Here is an 11867-nt window from a genome sequence, read left to right as displayed (position 1 = left end):
CTTTTAATGATATTATTATTTTAAAGTGAATTACAGCTATGTAAAATATTGCAACTTTAAAATGTTCATTACACACTTTAAAATAATAATATCAATAAAATTATAAGACATTGTTTATATAATATTCTCATCTTTAAATTTGATAATAGGTAAATTTACTCCAATATTAAAGCTAACATCACAAAATGTATGCTTCTGAATGAAACTGTGTTATGATGTTAGTCAGTAAGACAGAGACAGCACATGCGGGTATGGCGTCCTCTTAATAGGATGCCAGCGTAGTATTTGTTATCTCTCTCTAACCTACGCGCAACATAGCAAATTTTACGTTCACAAAAATGAATATAACTATACTAATTTCTCAAATTAGAGTAAAATGACTTATGATAGAATTTGAAGTCAAAAACATTATCTAAGGCATTTCATAAGTGTTTTATTATATTTTTATTTTAAAGCGAGTTATGAGTTTTTTAAGATGTATAAGCAATTTACAATTTTAAAATACTCATAACTCGCTTTAAAATAAAAACATAATAAAACGCTTATGAGATACCCTAGATTATGTTCTTAACTTAAAATTCTATAAAAGGTCATTCCACTCTAATTTGAAAAATTAGTATGGTTATATTCATTTTTGTGAACGTAAAATTTTCCATGTTGCGCGTGAGTTAAAGAGAGATAACACATACTACGCTGGCATCCTCTTAAGAGGATATGGTACCCGGATGTGTTGTCTCTGTCTTACACACGTACGACATAGACAAAACGCGTTTACGTAGTTCGAGTAGAACTTGTTCAATTTTGATTCTAGAGTAAATATACCTATTATAAAATTAAAAGATGAAAATATTTTGGAGAGCAAGACGCTGAGTTTTTCCACGTTCCTCAATATAATGTTCATTATAATTGTTTAGCAAAAATTTCAAAATTTTTAAATAACTTTACAATTTTTCAAAATTTTAATTTTATAATATAAAACTCATCGTCTAGCCTTCCAAAATATTGTTTTATTTTAATTTTTTAATAGATATATTTTTTCTAGAACCAAATTTGAGCGACTGCGTAAACGTGTTTTGTCTGTCGTACGTGTATAAGACGGAAAAAACACATGTGGGTACCACGTCCTCTTGAGAGGCCGCAAAACCCGCATATCTTGTCTTCGTCTTACACTAGTAGGTACATAAAATAACAAATTTACGCTTAATAGATCACATCTAACTCCATTAGTTTAAAAATTAGTGTATCGACCTATTATAAAATTTAACGGTAAGAACATTATCTGTGTTTGAATGTTGGTTTTTTTACGATAGTTCAATTTTTTAGCAAGTTATGCGTATATAACATAGCGTAAATTAGAAATGCTAATAACTCACTTAAAAACTGAATAATTGTAAAAAAAAACCAACATACAACATAGATAATCAACATAGTGATCTGCTGAGCGAAAATTTGCTATATTATGTACTTGTAAGACGGAGACAAGATATGCGGGTATGACGCCCTCTTAATTCACCATCAAATGTATTAAGATGACGCCATACCGCATGTGTTGTCTCTGTCTTACTATCGTATATCATGACAAATTTTCGTTCAGCAGAATACATTTAGTGACATTAGTTTTAATATTAGAGTAAATTTACCTATTATCAAATTTAAAGGTGAGAATATTATATAAACATTGATATATGATTTTATTGATATTATCTGTTTAAAGTGTGTTATGAACATTTTAGAGTTGTTATATTTTACATAGCTGTAACTCACTTTAAAATAATAATATCATTAAAAGCATATGTCATTGTCTAGATAATATTCTTACCTTTAAATTTGATAATAGGTAAATTCACTCTAATATGAAAGCTAATATCATAAAACGTATTATACTAAACAAAAATTTGTTATGATTTATGTTAGTAAGACAGAGACAACATATGCGGGTATGGCGTCCTTTTAATGCCTTCAGATAACTATGTACAAAATATTGATTATTACTTTTATGTCTTTAATATATTTTATAACTTATAAGAATGATACAATAAGCACCTTTTTAAACAATATTATATTTATATTATTATAATTAATGTATAGTAACTTCAATAGTTATATCTTTAAGTTAAATAACTTAATTACTTTTTAAAAGTGACTTACCTTAATACTGTCGATAGTAGTTGGAAACTTGGAACGACGAAGAAACAAAATCGGTCGAAATCGTGATTGAGAACTTTTGGTGTGGAAGAAATACAAATAAAAGATGGCGTACTTAAACGGCGAAGAACTATATAGTCTAGAATATAGGATGCTAATAACGTGTTTGGTTTGGTTGCGTATTACGTTTCGTGTTGAGAGAGAACTATAGCAGTGACAGTAGTGTACGAGAGAGAGCTATGAACCATATTGGTCCAGTGCGTCCGCAGTAGCAGATTCAAGGTTTGGGCGCCAAAAATAATGTAAGCCATGACCTAACAGTGACGCCGAGGAGAATATTGTCCAGTGGCGCCAAACAAAATTTTAAATGAACTGGTCAACCCCATTTAAATTTTACAATATTAGTGATATTATAGTGATTTATAGGATAAATGCATTTATTATTCGTATACCAAACCTACCATTTAAAAATTTGCTCTGGTCATGACTAGACTTCAACCCCAAGTTCGACGCCATTGGGTCTATCATATTAACATAGGCCATTACAGGTCTCGGACTAATCCTTTCTCTGAAATAATCTTCTAAACGATTAAATCGGAGTAGATCAAAATGTACAAATCTCATTTCCCTTACCTAAAATGTATTTGTTTTTAAATTTAAATATTAATGCATACGTGTTTTATTGTTTGATTCAAATATTTTAGTAAAATTTATTCTATTATTAAAAAATTACTCTTACAAGTTAGCTTGAGTTTTTTCATAATAGAATATGTAATATATATAATTTAATTTTTCAAAAATCTGGCACTAAGGATTTTTAAAACCTATTGTTTACCTATCTTTCATATCAACATTTTGGAAAAATATTATTCGTAGGAACTTGAAATTTTTAACATAATAACATAAATCATGATATTATACTCATAAAAATATACGAACTAGTGATCAGTAAAATAACTGGAGGTTGTAATGATGAATTTTACTTATTGAACAAGGGTATGAGACTGATATTAATATAAAAATGTGTAGCCGTATGGTTAATAACAATGAATTACTGTTGAATTCATGATTGGTGTATTATTTTTTACATTTATTTTACTTATGTATACAATTATTGATATAATCATTAGAACTATTGATAATGTAACTATGATAAATGTGGTCAAAGTAAAAAATAAATTTAAGTATAAAGAAGGAAACGAACATAAATGGCTCAGAAATAAAAATAAAATTTTTAAAAGGAAAGGTTAACAGTACACAGGTTTGAAACAAAATAAAAATGGAGAATATTATTTTTCTTAAAGTAAATATACAAAGCAATTTGGCAAACGATGTGATTCTATTTTTGTATAAATAATTCAGAAATCAGAATATGTCATTTTATTAAAGATGAAGATAGAAAACGATTGTTTATAAATACATATATTATTTTACTTTTTGAAAGCCATAATTAACATAATTTATGATACATTGGTTTTTACTCTGAAATAGTTAATTAATACTATTTTAATAAAGCATTTTTGATATTTTCACATACAAATATTATTTTTCATGTAGGCAACTTATGTACACGAAAGCCGGATAGGCAATCACTACGATTTCAGGGGTCCATGTCGACGTTTGTGATCATTAACTGTCCCGTATTGTCATATAGAATATTTGGTATAATCAGGCACGTATACAGGGGTTTTGGGGTTCAATCCCCCCCAATATTTTAGTTTATGTGCGTGGCTATAATTATTGATATAAATAATGTTAACCTGACAATGGCCACTCGGCCTTGAAGCCTTAGGTCCCAAGATTTATGAAGTATTTTAATTTTAATTTTTTTTAATTAACAACTATTTCATGTATATTGTGCATATTATGTATTTATTCATAGATTAAAAAAATATATATAAAAAACGTCATTTAATTGATCATTGAAAGCTGCAATAAAATAATCAAAGTTTATAATAAATCAGTTGATTTATAGCTAAGAAAATTTTATAAAAATTGAGATTATTTTAATGTAGGTACCTTACTTATTTTAATTATTTGTATTCAACAATTTTAAAAAGTATTTTTTACAAAACTATTAGTGTTGGTCTCATTAGAAATTAAGAAAAGCGTGTATTAATTGTCACATTTAACCTAAAATGAAGTATAGTTATAATATGTCTAATTTTTAATTCAATATTTGGAATATATTTATTGTCAGTAATATTATAATATTGATTTTATTATTTTTATGGGAGATCATAATAATAAAATAAATAATACTTAGGATAGCCACCATTGTTTAAAATATAGATTTCAATGTATAAAATAATTAAAGACATTATTGCTGAAGAAAAATATCTGTAATTGTAGTTAGTAAAATTACTATACAATCAAAAATGTTAAGTACAGTAGAAACGATTTATAAGCAACCTCGTTTTTAATTTTAAAAATTGAACATTTTATTCATTATTGTCAACAAAATAGTTTGAACATTTTTGAGATTTTTTTAAAAATTAAAAATTAAAATGTTTACAAAAATATTGATGCGCCATTTCTTTTATATTTTACAACTGCTATTATAAAAACTTATGAAGACTCTTGTATTAAATTTTCAACCTGTTTGCCCCAGTGAAAAAATTTGTATTCATTATATTATATTTGGGTTATTTCATGTTCATTTAGTTAACTATTCGTCCATTTCAACTTGAAAAAATACGGTTAAATATTTTAAAAATATATAACCTTCATCAAACAATTGGTGATAAAACCATTGATGAAAACAAGAACATTTTTGAACATTTAAACAAACAGCAAAAAATGAAAACATAAATGATAAAGTATATCTTAATTTGATTTATAATATTTTAAGCAAAATTATAATTATGTTGTTTAATAAATAAATGTAGGTTGAACTTTATAAAACTAGTGGAGCCAGTGGAGAAAAGTATTCCCAAATTATGTCAAGTATCAGTGATCAGGTTTTGGGAATTATGGGTGATCGAATAGAAACTCTAGTGAATTCATAAAATTATGACATAAGCTATATAGGTTTATTATTGACGATAATTTTAATTTACATTGACAAAAAAATAAAACTTTTGTAAAAAAAATTGATTCTAGAATTAATTGATAACATTACTAAAAATGACAATCATATCATGTGCAAAATGTAGAAGTTGTTACTTTTAACGATCAAATAGATGAATTAAATGTATCATCATAAGATTTAACATATACTGGTGGTCCAAATCGGATAAAATACAACAGATTAATTTGACTGTTTCTAAATTTAAATTTACTTTAAACCGAAAAGAATTGCCTAGAATTCCTGTATGGTCGTCATCGGATATTTCTGAAAAATAAAAAATAAAAATATTCATAATAAAATATGTATTAATGTCGGAGGAATCACTAATCGGCTTTCGACAGCACTATTTAGAATTTTTGTTGGCACTAGTGAATCATCAGTCTTTTCGGTTCCCCAAATTCTCAACAAAAGATTTAAAAGGTTTATTTTATCTGTTAGTGACACGATTTCACCCAAAACTGATGCGACGTTGCCAGATGTAGTAAAAAAAAAATTACAACAATGTAATTTTGTTTGATTCTACCTGTACTTATATAATACCAATGGTTGACAAAGAATGAATACAACGAAAATCTTCACCCACCATGCACTGACCCCCGCACAGTCACAGCCCGCGCCACACGATCAGTTGCACAAGCTACAAGGACAACCTCAGACGCCAGACGTACCCGCCACTGCTCATTGTCATCAGTTATCATTTTCTTGGTCACAGCCGTCCCGACTACTTGCATAGTGCTACAGTTTTCGACAGTCGCCGCCGCACACTGCTGGTGAGTAAATACTGAATTTTACGTATCAAAATCGAAAATTATACTATAAAGTATAATTTATAATATAATCATAATTTACATCATTAATTTGCCTAATGCAAATTAAAAATTTGTTTGTGCTTCTAATACTGTTTCGAATTGAATTTTCACTAATGAAGTTTTCAAATAAACGTAGAACCTTTAGACACGCCACCGTCAACGTACGGAAACGATTTCTCGCGTACGGGTGCGTACAAACGCAATAATATAATAAGTCAGTGCTCGAATTGGAAAAAAAATTGAGGACGGACGCTGGTTTTAGTTCAGAAAACACCGTTCCATAGCAGATAAATTGTAAAGTAACCCGTTGTGGACTTCGTCCCCCACACTTCCTGCATATATAGTAAAGTACTATAGAGCTAGTATTTTTCCTCGCTTTATTAAATGAATGGGGATGCTGAAATCTATGAAAAAATGAATGCGGACTCCGTCTGCCTGCGTCCTCCCGGCTTTATCTGCTGCCGTTTAGCAGATCGTGCAAATGATACAGCGAAACGTAAATACGTGACACTTATCTTCGTCTTCGGCTACAGTTGCCAGCAGCTATCCTTGTGATCTAAGTTATTTAACGTACCTATCTGTTCGTTCGTTTATCGTTTACTTATTAATTGTGCAGACCATTCGTCGAGAATAATATTATATCTGTACCTATATTTTAATATTATCCAGTGTCAGACAGCGAGCTGCACGCTTTTCGCACATCATCCATTAACTTAACACGGTTTATGCATTTGATCTGTATTTTTGATACATGGCAACAACTATTCATTAGATGTTAAATTATAACAAAATTCTGTTCGTTGTAATTTTATATTTGTATCTATTAATCCATTATATACCCACAATAATTTTTTTTGACGCTGAAAAAATTTACTACTATATTATAATATCCATTTTAAACTGATTTTAGATTTATGTTTTTATTTTTACCTACATTACAAAATTTTAATTTTATCGTTTTCAAAAAATATTATATTATGCTTCAATAACAAATTAAAAATACCATACTATTCATACTATTTTCTATTTCACAGGCCTTAACAACATAGAAAACATAATGTTATCAGACTTAAATTTGCAATTTTAACACTAAATACTCATATATGTATGGATAATAGATCAATACTATTGAATTATAATAATTACTGATTTAATATAATTAGTAAAAACAAAACTAAATTTTAAATAACTACCTACCTATACTTACACAGTTACTTGTTTAGACAAGTATACTATGTATAAATTGGTAGGCACCTACTTTAGCATTTAGATACCTATTGATAAGTGATAAGTGATAAGTGATAACTAAAAAATGTTTGTATTTATATTTTTATTAATATATATTTTTAATGACAATAATAGTGGTAATATTAATACTTATATTTTGTTATGTATTAAACATTGTTGAAGAGGATATATTGAAAATGGACACCAATCCCAATTCAGACACCCATTTGAAGAATACACGTGAACTAGATAATTTATCAACAGAATTTGGCAAATTATCATTAGCTGGAGCTCAACAAAGTATAGTATTAAAAAAAAAAATGTATGTTAATATTTAATTTTTCAAATTTTAATTTAGGTATTAACCAATTTTTAGGTGATACTAAAATGAAGAGCTCTGATAAAATAAAATTACCAACGCCGCATAATTTGATTTTGCATTCAATGCTTAAACTTACTTTCACGGAAAAAAATGAGGTTTTTATGATATACCTAATATTATTATTATTAATATTTGTTATATATTAATAATAATTAAAATATAAGTTAATTAATATTATATATTTTTTTCTTATTATTTAAAGCTAATTTCACTTATAAAATTGCAACATTGAAATGTACAACTATTGAATTCTTTAATTTTTTAATTGAATGATCAATTCATTTGTTTTATAGATTATTAAAAAAAAAAAAAAACCTATGATAATGTCGAATATTATAAGGACATCATTAATATCATAGGTTTTAAACTTAAATTTAATAATATAATTTAATTGGTTTTATATAAATTCTAATCATGTATTTTTTAATATATTTTTATTAACAGACTTTTGATTACATCGACAAACATCTGTATTATTTAAACCGTAATATTTACCAGTCATTTTTAAAACTTAGAGTAAAAGTGTCTCTAAAGACCAAATACGAGTTGGAAATTCATTTAGAAGCCTTTCAGGTAAATTTTTAGTAAATGATTGCTGGTTTAACATTTATAAATGGCTATGTTACTATTATAATTTCTTTCTCCAGACATTTGTCAATAACCATGGTAGATTCTTGGTTGGATGCAAACAGTGGTGTGCTGTTGTGGACTATGTTTTTATAGCATGGAAACATGTTGACAATATACCAATAAATACAATGTATGTAAATACACGTAAAGATAGTTTTCGTTTATTGTTAAGATTTTGTATGATAGCACTCATTAAACTGAAAAACACACTTAGCAAAGAGAAAAAAGAACATTGTTTAAAATAGTGAGTTTTATATTTTGAACTTAGATTTAAAAATAAAAATATTTTAACTTTTTGTTACAATTATTTTAGATGACAAAGTAAATAATAAAATAAAATATATTATTAAATAATTATATTTGTTGTATGTATTTTCTATGAATATTTTAAATATAATTAAAATTATATTTTTTTTATTTTAGTTTGAAATTACTATGTGACACCAGCCAAGATGACATTGTGAAGAATACACAAGATCTGTTTTTCAAGTATATTTATAGTACTGATTTTCTGGAATAATTAAAAATTATAATAATATTATTGCAATACTTTATGAATTATTATTTACTTGATTTTAGTTTTTATATATTATAATACTATTTTGATAATGATTGATTGATTTGAATTCTAAAGTAAATTTAAATTTTATTTTTGTTATTAAAATTTCAGCAGTTTAAATTAAAAACGATGTTTCCAGATAAGTGTTTTTGTAATAATAGGTGAATTAATGTTTTTTTTTGCTTAAGCAAATATTATTTATTTTTTTACAATTAATCTCATAGACAACAGATCACATAAAATGTTTGATCAAACATAATTACATTCTATTTGGTAATATATAATAAAATATGGCTCTTATTTAAGAAATAAAATTCTTTGCCTGGGTAAATTCAAAACTCCTCATGCGAATGCCTATATATAATATAGTTGCGTCATGCTTGTTACGAATATGCATCATACATAAATGGGATTATTTCTATCATAGTTGGTGTTGTCTGAAATTAAACATTAGACTTAGTTTAATGAGAAGGAACTTTAATTTATATTTGAGAAAGAAGAGAAGGAGCATCATGTGGATCGTCGAGTCCTCAATCAATCTGCGTAAAAACATTAAATTTACTTCAACTCTCCTATCTATTAGATATAAGAGTTCAAGTTTATTCAAACTTCAAAAATAATAATTACACAAAATTGAAAATTGTAATTGTAACAAACATTTCCTAAAACAAATAAAACATTTCTTATAGATATTAAAGTACTATTTTAAATTGGTTGAATATAATTAATGTCTATTTATAATCAGATCTAATTTAAGAGATAAGTTCAGAATTAATACCAACGTCCTATGTTAGTTTGAATATTAGGAACCTAATTTTACACATAATTAATATTAAAAGAAACTAAAATTGTTTTAAGTTCAGCCATCTGTGTAAGTGTAATTAAGTAATAGATTACTTTGATTTGGATTATGTTTTTAATTGAAAATTGTATAGTTTATTCATGAGTCAAATTGTATTTATTTAGCTTTGATAAGTTTAAAATTGTTGGTTAATGTTTCTTAGTTAGTAGTTATTATAATTTAAATATTTTACCTAACTAATTGTCTATCGATTTTAACAATAATGCTAGAAGTTTTAACAGGAGATGTTAAAGTTAGATATATGAATAAATCGAAGTTGTAGGTTCAAAATATCCTTACTTGTTAAAGGATCCAAATATCCCATGGATGACTGACATAAAAATTCTCCCACATATAACTAATCCCGATATATTTAACTATTTGGTTTTAACTAAAAGCTCCTACACTTTAAATCAATTTAAAGCATTTAAAAGTTTAGAAGCTTATAATTTCTTTGTAAGCAAATAGATGTATAATTATAAATGGCTTGATTTTACTAATTATGTATTTGTAGTTGTTGAATTAAGATAGCCTAATGCATCATGGATACCATGCATATAACTAAGTTGTCTTAATAATTTTCAAAATCTAAATCAATATTTAAATATTGGCTAACATTATACTAACTAATTTCCAATGTTGACGTCAACTAGTTAAAAGTTGTTTTAATTCATTTTTTAATCTACTTAATAACTTAAAAAGTTGTAGAAATTATTGTAAGAACTTTTATTTAATAGAAAAATAATGCAATCATTTAAAATCATGTATCTACCTAGTACCTAGTAGACTCGTAGCATTCTGTTTAACAAAATCTACGGTTATTATATTAAAAAAATGATATTAAATTGGCATCCTTTGCTAACTTAATTGCAAATCATATTTTAAACATATTTTTGTGTATAAAATATAAAAATAAAAATAAAATATCTAGTTTACTGAATAAAATAATTAATGTATTGTTACCCATGACTTTAGATAATTTGTTACTTGTTAAAACATTAAGTTTCAAAAAAAATTATTAAGTTTTTAATTTTTCTAATTAACTGGTGGCTCATTCTCAACAGTTTAACAATTTTAAGCTTTTGTCTTGGCTTGAAGAGTTATGGGGATATTTGGGCTTCGCATTGTACCTATATAACAGGATTGGGTGTATGATGTTCTCATATTAATGTAATCCTATTTTACTTAGTGTATGTCTGTTTAAAAAAATCACAGTCATCTAAGTCAATACATATATGGTTCATCATATTGGGTATCTCCATCAAACAAAAATAATGTTGAAATCCAAAAAATCAATAATATTAATTTCAATCATCCAATAAACAGAATTCAGAATGTAGACAACCTCACAACCTTGTGGTATTTAACTTCTTTTGATTATCGCTTTCCATTTTAATTACGTTAACAAATCGTTAATAAATCGTTTTTTATATTAAATATAACGTTATTATAACATTTAAAACGTTAAAAGTCATTAATCTAAATTTTTCATTAATCGGAACTGTCTAGCTAAATTGTAATTCAGTTAATAATAAGGGATATTTAAAAAAAAACATCAGCATCAAACTAATCAATTAAAAACTGATGTAATACAAGCATAAAGCTTAATATACTTAGTACATGGATACAAAAAAACAAAATACACGATAACTAATTCGAAAAATATTTCTCTGATTTTATCAAAATAAATAACCTATTGTTCTTCTGCCACTCCCCCAGTGGCGTCATTTGGGGGGGGGGGGCAGGCGAGGGCAATTGCCCCACCCTTGTTTTTTATGGGCTGGTCAAATTTTTGGTACGATAGGGGCATAGGGCCGCTGGAATAGTGCATCTGTTTATAGCGGTATAGCATATAGCCACTTGCCTAAAACACATAACCGTAGAACACCACATTTAGAACTTTTCAGGCCGGATTCCAAATATTAAAATCAAGAATAGACCAGACTTTATTTTTCGATAAAACTTTTTGAGCCGAGCTTTTAAGGATTTTTTACATCTCACCTGGACTTTTTTGGTTTTTTTTTGTTTGACAAATAATTATTATTTAAAATTAAAATGATAAGTTTTAACGTTGTTTGACGTTGGGATAATCACAAATAACGAATATTATGACATTTTTGTACACGAGCAACTATTATTCACAAACATTTTTATTATATAGTTGAATATTATGAATTATGATATTCTAGTGTTAAAAATAAATC

General features: G+C 26.6%; 1 protein-coding gene across 1 annotated transcript; it reads left to right on the top strand.

The window, feature by feature from the left end:
- The first annotated feature begins 7425 nt into the window (after positions 1-7425).
- On the top strand, positions 7426-8783 carry LOC113559679. Its single transcript, XM_026965428.1, has 5 exons — positions 7426-7551; positions 7628-7728; positions 8078-8206; positions 8281-8393; positions 8687-8783. Exons 1-5 carry the CDS (start codon positions 7449-7451, stop codon positions 8781-8783), a joined length of 543 nt encoding a protein of 180 aa, XP_026821229.1. The 5' UTR covers positions 7426-7448.
- Positions 8784-11867: the final 3084 nt, after the last annotated feature.

Source organism: Rhopalosiphum maidis, chromosome 3 (assembly GCF_003676215.2).
Source record: "Rhopalosiphum maidis isolate BTI-1 chromosome 3, ASM367621v3, whole genome shotgun sequence".
Lineage (NCBI taxonomy): Eukaryota > Metazoa > Arthropoda > Insecta > Hemiptera > Aphididae > Rhopalosiphum > Rhopalosiphum maidis.
This window is presented reverse-complemented; position numbering and strand designations above follow the sequence as displayed.